This window comes from Saccopteryx bilineata, chromosome 1 (assembly GCF_036850765.1).
Source record: "Saccopteryx bilineata isolate mSacBil1 chromosome 1, mSacBil1_pri_phased_curated, whole genome shotgun sequence".
Classification (NCBI taxonomy): Eukaryota; Metazoa; Chordata; class Mammalia; order Chiroptera; family Emballonuridae; genus Saccopteryx; species Saccopteryx bilineata.
Window position 1 is genome coordinate 112,411,687 of NC_089490.1, and position 17,700 is coordinate 112,429,386.

Consider the following 17,700-nt stretch of genomic DNA (forward strand, 5'->3'; position numbering starts at 1 on the left):
TAAATGGCCTCAGGAGGCCACATGCAGCCCGCGGGCCATAGTTTGGGGATGCCTGCTCTATCCACTGCACTCCCACCTGGTCAGGCTCTATGTCAATGTTTCTGACAACAACTGCGATGGAACTGAAATTATGAAGAATGGGCCTAATAATAATCATTTTTATTCATAGATGGATGCCAATGACCTCTTACTAAATTATAAAGATATTTACATTATTCATTCAGTTTTGTTTCAGTGTATTGTGTGAAATATACACAACTGAATTATTACTATGGTCTACAATTAAAACATCATTATCTCTTTTTTATTTTTGGAGCAAGACAGAGACAGGAATGGAGAGAGACAGGATGGGAGAGAGATAAGAAGCATCAATTCATAGTTGTGTCACTTTAGTTGTTCATTTATTGCTTCACATATGTGCATTGACCAGAAGGCTCAAGCCAACCAAATGACACCCTGCTCAAGCCAGCAAGCCTGTGCTCAAGCCGGGTGAGCCTGCGCTCAAGTCAACGACCTCAGAGTTTCAAATCTGGGACCTCAGCATCCCTGGTTGAATCTCTATCCACTGCACCACCACTAGTCAGGCAAAACATCATAATCTTGAAGCTTCCAGAGAGCAGTCTTCTTCTACTGTTTAATATTCAGCTCAACTTCGTGCTAAGTCTGCTAATACATTACTTTGTACTGATAAAAATAATCTTTCTTGTCTGGTCTTCAAATAGCCTTTCAACACTGTGGCCTCTCGGTCCTCTGCCCTCCTCCCCTTAGCCACGCATTCCCATGACACCTGGCCTCATTTCTGCCACTACTAATAATCACAACCCCCTGGCTCTCGACCTCACCAACTCACTCCTGGACTCCTCCTCTCCATCCACTTTGCCCGTATCTTGTCCCCCTATTCCTGGAACCCTCCAACCCCCCTAGGACTTACGCTCTGTTGATCCTACACCTTTCTCCTGTGTCTTTCATCCTCATGTTGTTTTTCTGTCTTCCTTCCTTGCCCCACTTAAATTCTGTGGCCCATCATTATAATCACTCTTGTTGCTTTCACCCTCAATTCCTCTGTCCCACTATAGCTTCTTCACACATATGTGGCAAGATTACAACCCTGGTTAAATCTAAATTCTCCACCTCATCTACATCTGTAAATACAGAGCTGTACGTGGCCAGAGAAGAACGCTCAGCAACACTGCCGGGTCTCCCTTTGAATTCTCTGCTCCTCAGCAATAGTTCTATTTCCCCAGTCTGTTCACTTGCTCTCCCTCCCAGATACCCACCATTCCATCCATTTCCCTTTCTCCAAACTCTCTATATGTTCCCCCTTCATCCTCACTCTCAGCTGACAGCTACACTGAAAAAATAATTTGAAGAAAATTTCAATAAACTTTTACTACCACATTTGCATTCCTAGCAGCAAATGTACTGTAGCTCTACTCTTTCAGTCGGTTACCATGGGGTTAGCTCAGTGTGACATGGAACCGGGAACAGAACATGGCTATTGGCCCCAGAAAAACCAGAGCACAGCTTAGCACATTACTGTTCATTACCTGAGTGAACTTGTGCAGGTTACCTCATCTCCCTCAGCTTCAGTTTCCTCACCTGTAAAACAGGGCTAATGATGTATATTTTGTAAAGCTACTATGAGGATAAAGTAGCTGGCACATAATATAAAAGTCTCATTAAATGTTAGTGCACTTACTTTATCTTAAGAATAGCTTGGGGAAATATAAATCGGCACAGCCATTATGGAAAACAGTAGTGGAAGTTCCTAAAAAAAAATTAAAAACAGAACTACCGTAAGGGCATTATGCTAAGTGAAATAAGTGAGACAAAGAAAGACAAATACTCTATGATCTCACTTGTATGTGGAATCTAAAAAACAAACAAATAAAAAAACCAAACTCATGCCTGACCAGGCGGTTGTGCAGTGGATAGAGCGTCGGACTGGGATGCGGAGGACCCAGGTTCGAGACCCCAGGGCGCCAACTTGAGCGCAGGCTCATCTGGTTTGAGCAAAGCTCACCAGCTTGGACCCAAGGTTGCTGGCTCGAGCAAGGGGTTACTCGGTCTGCTGAAGGCCCATGGTCAAGGCACATATGAGAAAGCAATCAATGAACTAAGGTGTCTCAACGAAAAACTGATGATTGATGCTTCTCATCTCTCTCCGTTCCTGTCTGTCCCTATCTATCCCTCTGACTCTCTCTCTGTCTCTGTAAAAACAAAACAAAACATACTCATAGACAGATACAGAGAACAGATTGGTGTTTGCCAGAGGCAATGAGGGATAGACAAAGGTGGTCAAAAGGTACAAATTTCTAGTTATAAAATAAGTAAGTTGTGAGAATATAATGTACACTGTGGTGATTATATACTGCTCACAAAAATTAGGGAATATTTTATAGCTTCATATTAATTTTGAATATCCCCTAATTTTTGTGAGCAGTATAGTTAACACTGAATTGTTTATTTGAAAGTGGCTAAGACAGATCTTAAAAGTTCTCATCACAAGAAAAAAAGTTGCACTGGCCGGTTGGCTCAGTGGTAGAACGTTGGCCCAGCATGTTGAAGTCCCAGGTTTGATTCCCAGTCAAGGAAGGCACACAGAAGAAGTGCCCATCTGCTTCTCCACCCCTCCTCCCTCCCTCCCCTCCCCCCCCCCTCTCTCTCTCTCTCTCTCGTCCCCTCCCGCAGCCATGGTTCAAATGGTTTGAGCAATCTGGCCCTGAGCACTGAGGATGGTCCATGGCCTCCACCTCAGGCGCTGAAATAGCTCTGTTCCGAGCAACGGAGCAGCAGCAGCCCTAGATGGGCAAAGACGCACCTTAATTTTGGGGTCTAAAATTTGAAAAAAAAAACGTATTACATAAAGTTATTGAACTCAAGTTTCATTCATCATAAAATTCATACAGCCTGACCAGGCGGTGGCGCAGTGGATAGAGCGTCGGACTGGGATGCGGAGGACCCAGGTTCAAGACTCCGACATCGCCAGCTTGAGCGCGGGCTCATCTGGCTTGAGCCAAAAGCTCACCAGCTTGGATCCAAGGTTGCTGGCTCAAGCAAGGGGTTACTCGGTCTGCTGAAGGCCCACGGTCAAGGCACATATGAGAAAGCAATCAATGAACTAAGGTGTTGCAACAAAAACTGATGATTTGATGCTTCTCATCTCTCTCCGTTCCTGTCTGTCTGTCCCTATCTATCCCTCTCTGACTCTCTCTCTGTCCCTGTAAAAAATAAAAAAATTAAAAATAAAAGGATAAAAAAATTTATACAACTCCTCATCACTGTCAAAACTCCCATCCATTAGCTTGTCCTCATCTGTGTCTGATGACAAATCACTGTCTTCATATATTGCCTCGCCCTCAGTTCCATCTATGGCATTTGAAATGCCACACTTCTACAAACACTATATAAGATGCACCCAGTTTTTAGAACCCAACTTTTTCGAAAAAAGATGCATCTTATACAGGGGGAAATATGGTATACAAATATCAAATCATCATGTATTTAAGTACAATTAAAGCTAATACAATGTTATATGCCAATTATATCTTGCCAATTATATCTCAAAAAAGTTTCTAAATCATATGACATATAAATTATATCTCAATAAAGCTGTTGCCTCTCCCCCTCAAAAAGTCTACAACGTATATTTTTCACTAATTTTTAAACTTGCAAACTGTCTTTTCCCAGTCGGTTATAAGAGTGAAACAAAAGTTTCTATTTGAAATTTTAGGTGATAAGAGAGAAAACCAATCAAGAACTTTTTGTCTTTCACATAGTAACTAGAGACTCTTGCTCAAATCCCACTCAGGTCAGATGTGAACTGGGCATCAGCAAACTACTTTAGTATAATAAGCTGTTCCTGTTCCAACCCTAGTACAAAGCCTAGAGGATAAAGGACAGATTGTGAGAAACAAAAGTACAGTTGTAAGGGAAAAGGAAAAGTATTCTTTTCACTACCAATGACTTCTTATGACCTTTTACACAACAGCCATGTCTTTGAAGCATAAATAAAAATGAATACACGCCAACAGTAATGACCTGCATTGTCCAGTACGGTAGCCACAAGCCGCAGGTGAATGCCGAGCACCTGAAATGTGGCTCCTCCACACTGAGGTGTGCAGTAACTATCAAGTACACACCAGATTTCGAAGACTTAGTACAAAAAACCGTCAACAGTCTCAATAATTTTTATACTGATTACATGTTGAAATAACATTCTGAATATGGTGTGATAGTTATTAAAATTAATTTCAGCTGTTGCCTTTTATGTTTTAAATAAGGCTACCAGGAAAGTTTAAGCTGTGTATGTGACTTGCATTACATTTCTCTTAGAACTGGTATCAAATATGACATGGAAAAAGCAGGAGAAGAAAATCTGTTGTGATTCCACAGACTGTTAAGACTTGTCAGTCCTTGATAACAGCCTATTATAGAAAGTTCCATTTTCCAGAACATGGCTACTTCTGGTGTCATATAAACACAGGGCTTAAAGCTAGAGTGGCTTGTGTTTGAATTGATCTCTGCCACTGACTAGCTTTAAAGCCACTGACTTCCCACAAAATCTCGGGTAAAGCAATCTAACAACTCAGGGCCAACCTAGCTCCGAATGCTATTATGAAGCTTAAATGCAATACTATGAAGAACCTAGCATTTCAAATGGTAAATATTATGATCCTCCCAAAAAAATTTCTATGACAGGCTTTCAACATATTTTGGTGTCACTTTATTTTTAAAAAAAAGGCTAAAGGAGGATGACTAAACAACCTCTGAACTCCCCTTCGGCACTGGGACTCTTCTCAACAATAAATCTGGAGGTGAGATATCAATTTGCTTTTTTTTTCTTTTTTTTTGTATTTTTCTGAAGTTGGAAACAGGGAGGCAATCAGACAGACTCCCGCATGCGCCCAACCGGGATCCACCCGGCATGCCCACCAGGGGGCGATGCTCTGCCCATCTGGGCCATTGCTCTGTTGCGACCAGAGCCATTCTAGCGCCTGCAGCAGAGGCCATGGAGCCATCCTCAGTGCCCGGGCCAACTTTGCTCCATTGGAGCCTTGGCTGCAGGAGGGGAAGAGAGGCAGAGAGGAAGGAGAGGGGGAGGGGTGGAGAAGCAGATGGGCGCTTCTCCTGTGTGCCCTGGCCAGGAATTGAAGCCGGGACTCCTGCACACCAGGCCGACGCTCTACCACTGAGCCAACTGACCAGGGCTGAGATATCAATTTCTATACACTACTTTCAAAGCTGTCCAGCCTACCAGCGCATTATTTCTCACCATTCCCTGGTCTACACGTTTTAATAAAGAAGCTTTCTGACAGTATTTCATAATAACTCCTTGCTCAAGCTGTTTTGCCCATGAACTTCCATGAACCCATGCTTCCCTCTACAACCACTTCCTCTCAATATATCTATTTATGTACCCACTTTTGTATAATTTAGAAGCCAGTTAAAACAAGAAGACGGTTTCCCTGTCCTCAACTCCAGGTTCCAGTTTAACTGCTCTCACTTGCAGCACAGCAGGAAAGTAGTTAACTGTCACATTTGTTAAACCCAGAAAAGTTGCAGCAAAATGAATGTGCCATTTAATTTGCCATAATGTCAAAAGTAACTAAAGGGATCACACAATTATTTGAAAATTACCTTCTGGTAGACTGGTTAAGTTTTACAGGGGTAATTGTGGATAGGATCCCTTACTAGGAATTTTATATTAGTTTATTTTGTGATCTGAGGATTAAATAAAGTATGTCCAATTTTACCCTAGGGAGGCATGTGACTTTAGGAAATTAATTTTGCTTCCGGTGACATAGTTTGCTTATCTCTAAGAGAGAATTAATGATCATCACATGCTCAAGGCATTGTGACCTCACCAGAAAGGCTCAGGACAAGCACAGCTCTCAAATTTCAAACAGGCAGCTCTCACAGTAAGAGCTGATATATTAACAACAGTGCTGATGTGACATTTTAGAGGCAAGAGTTTTGAGAAAAAGGTAAAACAAAACAAAATAAAAACCCAGAATGCTTTATTGCTGCCTAATATCAGAGTATTTTTTCCAGGACAGCCTGTCCCCTTGCTAAAGTTAAACCGGACACTTATTTTATAGTTAGCCCAAGTCTTTCAGTTCCTCACGGAGAAAATGGCTAGGACTGGCTTCCTGTAGGAAAGCAGCACCTCTACATAGCAACGGTTGAATTTACACCTTTGATTGCTTATTCAACTAAAGTGATGTAAATGAGAGGCTGTAGAGAAAAATCACTTTTCTGGGCACTCAGAGCAGTGTTTTCTAGCACTGCTGGTTAAAAGTACAGTATATAAGCTGGGGAAATGATTTTTTTTAAGTGAGAGGAGGGGAGATAGAGGCAGACTCCAGCATGCGCCCCAACTGGGATCCACCTGGCAACCCTGTCTAGGGCCGATGCTCAAGTACTGAGCTATTTTTAGTGCCTAAGGCTAACACTAGGACCAACCGAGCTATCCTTAGCACCCAGGGCCCATGCTCAGATCAACTGAGCCACTGGCTACAGGAGGGAAAAAGAGAGAGAAGAGGGAGAGGGAGGGGACGAGAAGCAGATGGCCACTTTACCTGTGTGCCCTGACCAGGAATTGAACCCAAGACATCCATACACCAGGCTGACGTTCTATCTAGTGAGCCAGCTCGCCAGGGCAGGGAAACTATTTAAAACTGAGGCGGCAGCTAGCAATTAAATTGCAGTTTCTCAACAGCAGGACTCCACGGCTAGACTTGTCACCTGAAAAGCTCAGGCAGAGAGTCAGAGATGGGACACACAACACACTGTCCCTTGCCTTTCCCCCCCACAGGCAGAAGCTGACTGGGCAGAAGCAAGGGTTGTAAAGCTGGGTGGCTGAGTCCATGGAAATGTCCCTTGGGGTGAAGCCACAGGCCTTCCCTGGCATCTGAGGGAGTGGAGGTCTCCCTAGTGGGCACATCTGTGTCCATACTAAGCCCACTTGTCGTGGAGCACAAGGGAATTTGGGAGGGCCAGGTGTTCCTCCAGCCTCTCTCTCAGCTGCCATCTGGGTGGCTGTTTTACTTCAGGGGGTTTCATTCTCTATGAAATGTAGGGCTCAGTTCTGAAGAATGATTCGGGAAGCCGGCCTGGGAGACAGCGTCAGCATGGTACTTCATTAACTGGGGATTCTTATGATACACCAGAACCACCTCCCAGACAAAGGGCCTCCTCCAGGCTTCAAAATCACTGCACAGGTGCCACCCCGTCGCAGAAACAGTTAGAATCAGCCAGGAAGCAGACTCTGTCCCACTTCACCGCAAAGGAAAACGCCCCAGCATTCACAGTTGCAGGAAGGTGTTGATGCTCAAAAGGTTGCATTTCTTCTGCATAAGCAGTGGACAGTCCATCCTTGAACTCCCCTGTGTAAATTCTCCTACATCAGTCTCAGAGGATTCTAAACTCCTGAGTGCATTTATTGCTGCTGAGAAGCAGAAAGGACTTTCTGCAGAAGTGGGAGAAGACCTGGACATCGGAGTGATTTTCTCTACTCTCCCAGGAATGAAAGAAGCACAGAATCTGTCCAGATTCTGTCAAAATCTCAAACTGCCATCTGAGAACAGAGAAGGTAACGTGTTGTGAGCTAGTTGGTTCTGATGTACATTTTGAGACAGTCTTTTGGAATCCATTTCAGAAGGGTTCACCTGTCTACCTTTATTCCTTGCAAACAGAGAACAGACTAATACAGCCAAACCAAAACCTGGTTTTCAGGAAAGACCTTTTCCTGTTCCTTTTTCCTGGATGGCGGCTATGCGGACTGCATATAAAATGGATGAGTATGCAGCTACTGCTGAGTTTCTTTGGTCTATACCCTATAGCCCTTAAAGTCTAGATATTTCTTATACCATGTGTCCGGAGGATGCTAAAGCTTTGTGGCACAGTGTCCACAGGCACCTGGGGAAGTAGCCCAGGAGGAAGTTGACTTATTCATGGACTGCCTTTGTTCACATTTCTATAGGCTTTTCAAAACTCATTTATCAGCCACAAGACTGGTTCATGTTTCAGCATCTGTAGCTCCAGCACATACTGATGGAAAAATAAAGATTCTGGGTCATAAACACTTTACTGGAGTGTTGGCATATCTGACAACTGGCAAATTTTCACATCAAGTGAGGCACTGTGGGGACTATCAGTGATGAATACCTTTTCCTCACTGATTATTTGTCTAATTGCTATGCTGGGAAGGGACTGCAGGAAAAACGGGCGTCCACCTCTGCACCTGTTTCCTCACAATGCTTCTGGAAGTGCCCAGATGGAAGTTCAAGAAGAACCTAGAAGACCAGAAGGTGTCAGGGGATGAGCCACAGCCTGGTGCTCGTGTAACAGGCATGGTGACCCGTGGTGCCAGCCTCTAGAAAATGCTGAGTTATCATTTGTTAGCCATCTTTCTAAAAAATATGGTATGTTTACTATGTCAAACTTTTAGGATTCAAATGAGATATCTCTAACATTCAATATTTCTGATTTGGGTCTCTACAACCTTTAATCCCTGGTAGGCATTTTAGACTCACATTCAGAGAGAATTTCTGTCTTGTAAAGACAGTTTCCCAGCCCTGTTTTTCTGTAGAGAACTAGCAATCAAAACATATTCTGCAAAGGAAACTAAAGAAAAATATAGATTTTTTTAAAGCCCCTAATATGTTTGGTTTTTAATATTATTCAATTCTTATTGCAATGGTAAATTAAATATTCACTTTTAAAGTGGAAAAAAAAGAAAGGGAGGGAGGGAGGGAGGGAGGCAGGAAGGGGGAGGGAAGGAGGGAGGGAGGCAGGAAGGGGGAGGGAAGGAGGGAGGGAGGGAGGGAGGGAGGGAGGGAGGGAGGAAGGAAGGAAGGAAGGAAGGAAGGAAGGAAGGAAGGAAGGAAGGGAGGGAGAGATATAAGCTGTCAAGGTATCCTGTCAAGGCAGAGATTTTCCACTACTGTTGTTATGCTTGTATGATTATATACAACAGCATCAACAACATGGGTTCCTGTGTCGGGCACACCTTGTTCAGTACAGCCCACGTCCTTTCCAGCAAGCATCCAAGCTGCTCCCACAACCAAACTGTTCCAGTGAGCCTCAGACAGCGTGGCCTGCAGTGCATGTTCTTGTCCTTGCCCTCACCATCTTTACCATCCCAACCCCTCCAGACAGTGATGCTCTTGAAGTCCTTCCTCAATCCCCACCCAACCCAAGTCCCTTTCTAGTGTGCTGCAGTAAATATACACACTTCTAAATGTGAAGTTAGACAGTATCAGCCTCCCTGAGTGGGCCTAATTATTAAAACAGAATAAATACACTATGAAAATAAGGCTCAAGTTTTGAAAACTCTTGTCCTATTCCAGGTTTCTTGGACCTATGAGGAACAACCATATATGACAACAGCTTAGGGTGCCTATTGCAATCATTAACATCAAACAAAACAGCAGTCCAAAGGATGGTGCAAGGGCGCACTGGGGAGCCACCCTGAGAATGGTGGACTTCCTTTCGGGAAGCCAGGTGTGTCTGAACTGACAGGAACGGGTCCATCAGTGTCTCGCCAGCGCTAACAACAAACCCTGCAGCGAGGGACATGCTCAAAGCACCCACCTTGTTGAGGACATCTCGCTGGCAGCCGAGATAAAGATTAGGAAGAATTCGGGTGGGCCCAATGTTGGCAACAGGTAAACAGGGCTGAGAAATGCAGGTAGGAACTAGAGCGGATTTTCCTTCACAGAGACCTGGGAAACAACGGGAGAACTCCGCGAACCCACCTGCGGAGAAACAGCACAAAATTATGCCACGCACGGAGGTAAAAATCAGCCTCTGTGAATGACTCAGGTAAAACCATTTGAAAAGGAAAATCAACTGCTGCACAAGTGAAACTAATACAGAATACTACTTAATGTAAACTGTCATTGAAATTTTTAAAAAATGAGAAAATAGAAGTCATTTTTTAAAATCTTGCCCTGTCTGATTTCAAATCTTGTGTTTTACGGTTTTCATAATGTTAGTACAACAGTCCATGCATGTAATTTATAAATAAGTACATTTCAAAAAAAAAAAAAAAAGAAAGAAAAATCAAACCCCAGTGATGCAAGTGGAAATCTACCTATTCCTGTCTGCAGATGCTGACTGCCGGGTCTGACACCACTCTGGCCCGCAGTCCTGGCTCGTGGGCCACAGCAGGGATGAACAAGCCTCGAGGGCACTCGGGGTGACTCTTATCTTCCTCCCTCTCTTCACTTTCACATATTCAGCAACATTTGCTCCCTGCACCCCACCCCCTATGTGAATGCTTTTTGTGGAATGGAAAGAGGATTTAAGGTAAAGAGCAAGAAATGGAGACAAGAAAATTATTCACAAAAACAAAATGAAGATATAAAAAATGCAAACTGAAGTCAGATGACATTTATTCAAAATAAAATAAATGAAGTAAATTCTTTCTGAATTAAGTTTTAAATCATTCTAGTGGACAGGTTTTTGTACTGCAAAGGCATCAGAAACCTACTCAACTCTGCTCTTACAGATATTAAATGTTGTCTATGTCAAGTCCTTGGGATTCCCTGGGCAGTGTAGTCAAGGTTCCCAGCCACCACCGACTCCTGGGATCCTGTACATGCTGCTGGGCACTGTGAAGAGGTGCTGACAGACCCTAACTGGCTGGGGTACATGACGGCCTGGGGGCAGGATTGCTGGGCTCAGGTAAATTCCATTTCTTCTTATTCCTGTTCTTACAACAATCTGCTCCACAGCCTAAGTTACGTCAGACTCTTGCCGTTTCACTTAACAAAGAGAAATGTATCTAGCCAAGGAGGCGCTCTCACCGCTGCTGGGAAGAGAAAGAATGTATAAGGCATTCCCTGGGTTTTCCGTCTAAATATTCCTTGCTACCCCAAATTCAAACCCAGGGACCAAAGATTCTGATAAATTTTCAAATGAATTTCTTGCTATCAAAATCCTCACTACTCCCTACATTCAAACTAAGGAACCAAAGATATTTGGATCATACCATATACTTACATATTTTAATACTGTTTAATTAAAAAATATGTTCTTTTTAAAACTAAACTACGCTATTTCATTATTTATTTTAGTTACTGATTTTAAAGAGAGAGGAAGGAGAAGACAGAAACATAGATTTGCTGTTCCACTTATTTATGCATTCATTGGTTCATGCTCGTATGTGACTGAGTGGGGACCAAACCCAAACCCTGGTGTATCAGATGACACTCAAACCAGCTGAACTACCTGGCCACGTAAATATGTTAACTCTTATTACAAGACAGGGCAGCCCCACTTTTACCTATTTTATCAAGCTTAAATAAGACCTTAAAGATCTCATTAAATTATTTATGAGACTCATAAATCCTCTCCTTCAGTTATAGTCTCTAGCCGTCAGTGCACTTCCAGAAGGCATACAAATATGTTCTCAAAACTGCAGAAGTGCACGGGGAGGGAGAAAGCGCCATCCCTGTCACCCCTGCATTATGTTCAACTCAAGCATACTCTGCTAGACGCCTGTGTCTGTTGTCTGGGTCTGGGATAGGTTCCACAGCAGAGGCGGCCAGGACAGCAGGAAGTCAGTGACAAGCAGGCCACCTGCAAAATGTAGAAGTGCATATTCCCAGGCCCCACCTGTCTGTCTGCACTGTTTTATTCCTAGCAGTCTGCTTACCAAAGGTGTTAAGGTAACCTGCTGGAAAGAGTAGGAGGTTCCATTACAGAAACCCGGAATTCCTCTACGTGACAGATGAGGCTCTCAGGATTTGTGCGTGTACAGTGTCACTGCTTATCGTTTCCAACCATGACCTCCAGCCACACAAAACTCATTGCTATCTCACACTTTCATGCTCTTCTCTCGTCCAGGAACACCACCACCCACCCTGACCATGCACACAGCATATGAACCACACACATACAAGCTTCACGATCGTGCAACAGAAAGGAAGAATGCGAGGCTCTTGCACCCAGGTTCACATCTGGCGTCACTGCTTTCTAGTTGTCTGATTTAGGCAAGCTACTTAAGCCCTCTGGCCATTAGTCTCCTCATCTATAAATAGGGATAATGATCATTCCTACTTCACTGAACTGTTTAGAGCAGTGGTAGTTAACCTGGTCCCTACTGCCCACCAGTGGGCGTTCCAGCATTCATGGTGGGCGGTAGAGCAACCAAAGTATAAATAAAAAGATAGATTTAACTATAGTAAGTTGTTTTATAAAGATTTATTCTGCCAAACTTAGCGAAAATCTGACATACAGTACTTGGTAATTATTAGTATATGCTTTATAAATTTTATAAAGTAAAGTTGCTTCCCTACTTTATAAATCACCATTACTATGAAACCGGTAGGCGGTTAGAAAATTTTACTACTAACACAGATACAAAAGTGAGCGGTAGGTAAAATGGTTGACCACCCCTGGTTTAGAGCATTAAATCAGTTAATACATTTAAGTACTTCGTTCTTGACACACAGTAAGCACTCTATAGGTATCAATGATTATTTCAATATAATGATCATACAGTTAGGACCCAGACTCATCCATGAGGCCTTCCTCCAACCTTTATCTACAGCTACTTGTTTAGCTTCACCTTGTTTAGGATTCACCAGAGACACAAAGTTTAAAAAAAAAATGCAATGCTTCTAAGGTTACATTTCCAAAGTGTGCTCCAGAGCACTAGTGGCTTGCAGGAAGTTGAAAAACGAGATACTGGCCCAAAAAGTAAGAGAAATACAGCATATCACATGTCCCTGATGGTGTCACAGCACACATTAGCATATTAAACATTCCAAAAAAGTATCTCCAAAGAAACTAGTTTAATTTCATTGCACTCAAATAGTTTCCAAAATTTATTTGATCATGGAATTCCCCCACTTATTTCCCCTCCAAAAAAGTATAAAGAGCTAATAGAACTCATACTTAAGGAAACACTATACTAGGGCTATTGTAACTATTAAAATAAAGTCAATTAGAATTCCTACACCTGCAACTACAACCCACAGGCAATCTCAAATGAGGGGTCAGTCAGCATTGATATATGTATGTATCACTGTTCAGGATTTATAATTTTGTTTCTGTTACTGTTTTGTTCCCTTTCAGCCTAATTGCGTGATAGTTATTTAACACAAGGTGCCCCTCCCACATAGTTCTTTTAACAAATGCTAACGAGTCTCACTGCCTACCCTACTTACACTCAGCCAACAAAATAACTGACAAGCACTACTTTGATTATAATTTAACTGTATGAGTTTAAATTTTAACTTCTATTAACTTCAGCAGTTCTGGTGTTTCTCTAAAGAACTGTTTTCATACTTTTTTTTCCTATTCTGGCTCCAAACAGTTCATGGGATGGTGTCTTGTTTAAATCCAACAAAACAATATTCCAATAAATGTTCTCAGAGAAAAAAAAAATCAGACAATCCAAGGAAACTCACTTGAATTCCATTTCAAATGTATGAGTAATCACACTTATAAATAATGTAAGTAATCTGAGAATTACCAGATGTTTATTGTGTGACAAGCATTGCTTTAAGCACTTTACAAGTACTTATTCAATCTTTATAACTACCCTATGAGGTAGATGTTATTATTATTCCCATTTTATAGATTTAAAAAAACAAAGGTTCAGAAGACAGAGGGTACTAACTGGCAGAGCTATATGATATGAGCCCCAGCAGTCTGGCTCGAGGCTGAGACTGTACCCTCAATCACTGTGCTAGATAGATCACTTCTCTGAATACTATGGGACCAACTCTTTCTAGGATGTGGGACAGCCTTGCTGATATCCGTGGAGTCCTATTCTCACAGGCTGTGTGACCTACAAGGTTACTCAATACCAGGCTAAAAATGGCCATGGGCCTCTCAAACTGACCGAAGAGCCTTCCTTCCCCAAAGCCATATGGTTCATAAGCTTCAATGATAGAAGAGGAGGAGGTCTGACTGCTCACAAAAATTAGGGGATCAGGGACCGTGCAGAAACTCCAGTACTTTCAGCCTTTTGTATAGTTCATTTTCACCAATGAAATAAAAGTTGGTTTTGCATCTCATTTGCATAACTTTCTTTGGTAGTCTGCTTTTCTGATTTTATTTAATTAAAAAAAATCAAATGCTTCCTTTTTTATCACTTCATATTCATTTTGAAATATCCCCTAATTTTTGTGAGCAGTGTATTTAAATGCAACTTAATGAACTAGTTGAAAAATACAGTGACTGGTTGGTTCAAGATCACAGTTTGCGTGCCTGACCTGTGGTGGCGCAGTGGATAAAGCGTCGACCTGGAAATGCTGAGGTCACCGGTTCGAAACCCTGGGCTTGCCTGGTCAAGGCACATATGGGAGTTGATGCTTCCAGCTCCTCCCCCACTTCTCTCTCTCTGTCTCTTCTTCTCTCTCTCTCTCTCTCTGTCTCTCCCTCTCCTCTCTAAAATGAATAAATAAAAATTATAATAAAAAAAAAAGATCACAGTTTGCAAGTTGGTAGTGAAGCTAACTCTGTCTTGATGGCCCTCAGGCCACTCTTGAGAACAACTTTCAGAGGGGATACCATTCTGCAGCAGTCATAACCTGAGAGCCAGCCAGCAGGGGCTGTTCCAGGTCTGATCCTAAATCACCTTTAACTTCAGGGAAGCTCTAGAATGGTGTGGCTCTAGAAAATTCTTAAGATAGGAAACAGAAATAAATGATAGAAAGAAACCCATATTTAGCCCCTAAAAACAAAACCAAAAAGGCAAATAAAACAGAGATAATACATTATTAAACACATTATAAAAAACAAAAAGAAAGTTCTTTTTTACAAATCTTTTCAATTAATCTTCAGCACAAACTGGAACAACCTTAAAATATTTAACAGATTTCACTGAAAATAGAACATTCATTTAGTGTTCGGTCTGGCTTGAAATGTCGCAAACCGTGGTTCCTAGTCACTTGCAGAGAACTACCTCGGCCAAAGGGCACATTTTCCATGATCTTTATCTATGACAATGTTCCACTCTGCTGAAATCCTCCTTCATTGACAGCTTTTTCCATTCACTGACCTTTCATTCATTGTTGTACTCCAGTGACCCCAGTTTCATTTCATTAATTAACAACAGATGAGACACTGCCTGATTTTCCCAAACCTTTGAAAACCTATCTGTGGCTTCATCAGCAACTCAGTTTTGAAATATGCTTAAAATGTTCCTCTTCCTCTTACAAACTAAATCTAATAAGAAGAAAAGTACAATCCATTTATGTAAACTTTTTGTTACAAATGGCTGACACAGTAAAGAGTCATCTTATCCATCCCTGCCATCGCTCTGTTCTGCCACATACACTTCACATTAGATTACATTACAGGAAGGCGTAACATCAGCTCATTGTCCTCCTTAGTTTACTGAGAAAAGCAGTACCAAGAAATGGATAAGCTTCTTTAAAAAGTTTAAAAAATTTTTGTTAAAAGTTGTACAAGGACTTGCTTCACCAACCAATCTTGTCAAGTTTCTCTTATCCTACATTTTACACTGTTCATCATCTGGGAATATAGAAAATAAAAAGTTGTATAGCCCATGCATGCTCCACTAAGATAGAACTGAGTCTAGGAAAGAGCTGTAGCTGCTATTTCCCATTATGCTAGAAGTATTTATAAGAGAAAGACACACAAGGACCCCTGGCCTGTAAAGAAAGGGGAGAGGAGCCTGACAGAGATGTGCACACGCTGTGCCTCTACAGATCTGGATGGACAGGCACATCCATCCAGAAAACTGCAATGTTTTCTTTTTTTTTAGATGTTATTTATTCATTTTAGAGAGGGGGGGGGGAGGAGCAGGAAGCATCAACTCCCATATGTGCCTTGACCGGGCAAGCGCTGGGTTTCGAACCTGCAATCTCAGCATTCCAGGTTGATGCTTTATCCACTGTGCCACCACAGGTCAGGCCAAACTGCAGTGTATTTCTGCCCTGGCCAGTTTGCTCAGTGGTAGAGCATGGGCCTGGCATGTGGACATCCCGGGCTCAATTCCCAGACAGGGAACACAGGAAAAGTGCCCATCTGCTTCTCCACCCCTCCCCCTCTTCTTTCTCTTTCTCTCTTTCTCTCTCTCTCTCTCTCTTTCTCTCTCTTCCCCTCCTGCAGCCATGGCTCAAGTGGAGTGAGTTGGCCATGGGTGATGATGATATCTCCATGGCCTCGCCTTAGGCACTAAGAGCTCCAATGCCCCAGATGGGTAGAGCTTTGCTCCCTAGTGGGCTTGCTGGGTGGATCCTGGTTGGGGTGCATGTGGGAATTTGTGTCTCTGTCTCCCCTCCTCTAACTGAATAAAATAAAATAAGATAAAATAAAACCTATAGTTCTGTTTGTCAGTCTTCCATAAATCCAACTAGTAGCATGCATGTTCATACATAAAAACACATATATTACTTGGAACAAAGAAAACATTTCATAGTTTAAAGGTATTCAATTTATATACCACTTTATTCTAATTCATCCAAGAAAAACTCCTTCCCTTAAGTGTACCTCCTTCGTAATTCCAAATCACAAACACCATTTTCTGTAAAGCCAATGTGAACATCATTCAATTTTCAGGGGATAATCTGCCAAGTAAAATAAAATACACATCACAACTATACTAAACAATTCCAATCAGTCACTCTTTTCTCTTTCTTTGGACCCTAGCAATCAGTAATAAATCATGTTTCTTCTTAAAATGAAGGATTTACACAATAAACAAAAGTAGCACTTCACTACAGTTTCAGTGATGTTAAAATTTTAAGTCCCAAACTCTAAAAATTGAACCACTATCCTTTTTTTCTTTTTTTTTACAGGGACAGAGAGAGTCAGAGAGAGGGATAGATAGGGACAGACAGGAACAAAAAGAGAGATGAGAAGCATCAATCATCAGCTTTTCGTTGCAACACTTTAGTTGTTCATTGATTGCTTTCTCATATGTGCCTTGACCGTGGACCTTCAGCAGACCAAGTAACCCCTTGCTCGAGCCAGCAACCTTGGGTCCAAGCTGGTGAGCTTTGCTCAAACCAGATGAACCCGTGCTCAAGCTGGCGACCTTGGGGTCTCGAATCTGGGTCCTCCACATCCCAGTCTGACACTCTATCCACTGTGCCACCGCCTGGTCAGGCCCACTATCCTTTTAAGTTAAACTAGAGATAAACATTAATTCCATTACTTTAGAAATGGCTCCCTGAATGGAGAAACAGAACTTTTATACTCAAACTTCAGTTCATACAGGTCGGGATGCAAAAATGCCCAAAGTGGGAAGAATTAAAGGCAATTCCTTCCCATTTTGTGAATGGAACCCCTGGCTCTATACAGAAATAGAATACACACAAGGCTCTATGCTATGCACAACATTTTTTCTAAAAAGTCACATGCAAATTTAATTTTCATATATTAAATAACTTTTGCATAGTTTCATAGTTTTTAAATATAGCTCTCATGGTGTTTAATCCTTTTATGAAACAAAGACTCCCCTTCTGTGACATAAATGGAACCCATGCAGTTACCTGTCCTAGAGTGTGTGGAGGTTAAGTGAAGCCACCTGCATCTGGAGAGAAAGTATGGCCCCCTAAGAAAGCCTGCTGCTCTGATGCTGCACAAAGGAGACAACACTAACCTTAAAAATTAAAATGTTGAAATGTATATTTCAGAATAAAGTGTCTGTGTGTGTGTGTGTGTGTGTGTGTGTGTGACAGAGACAGAGAGAGGGACAGACAGACAGGA

At 42.1% G+C, this 17,700-nt stretch overlaps 1 protein-coding gene and 1 pseudogene across 5 annotated transcripts in view; one reads left to right on the forward strand and one right to left on the reverse strand.

Moving 5' to 3' along the window:
• DUSP16 (dual specificity phosphatase 16) overlaps window positions 1-17,700 on the reverse strand; it is a 107,310-nt gene that overhangs the window by 15,336 nt on the left and 74,274 nt on the right. For all 5 annotated transcript variants that reach the window (XM_066264493.1, XM_066264502.1, XM_066264474.1 and 2 more), the window contains exon 5: window positions 9,598-9,761. In XM_066264493.1, coding sequence (XP_066120590.1) covers window positions 9,598-9,761 — 164 coding nt within the window. The remainder of the gene's footprint in view (window positions 1-9,597; window positions 9,762-17,700) is intronic.
• Window positions 4,037-8,162, forward strand: LOC136320999 (centromere protein L pseudogene; annotated as a pseudogene).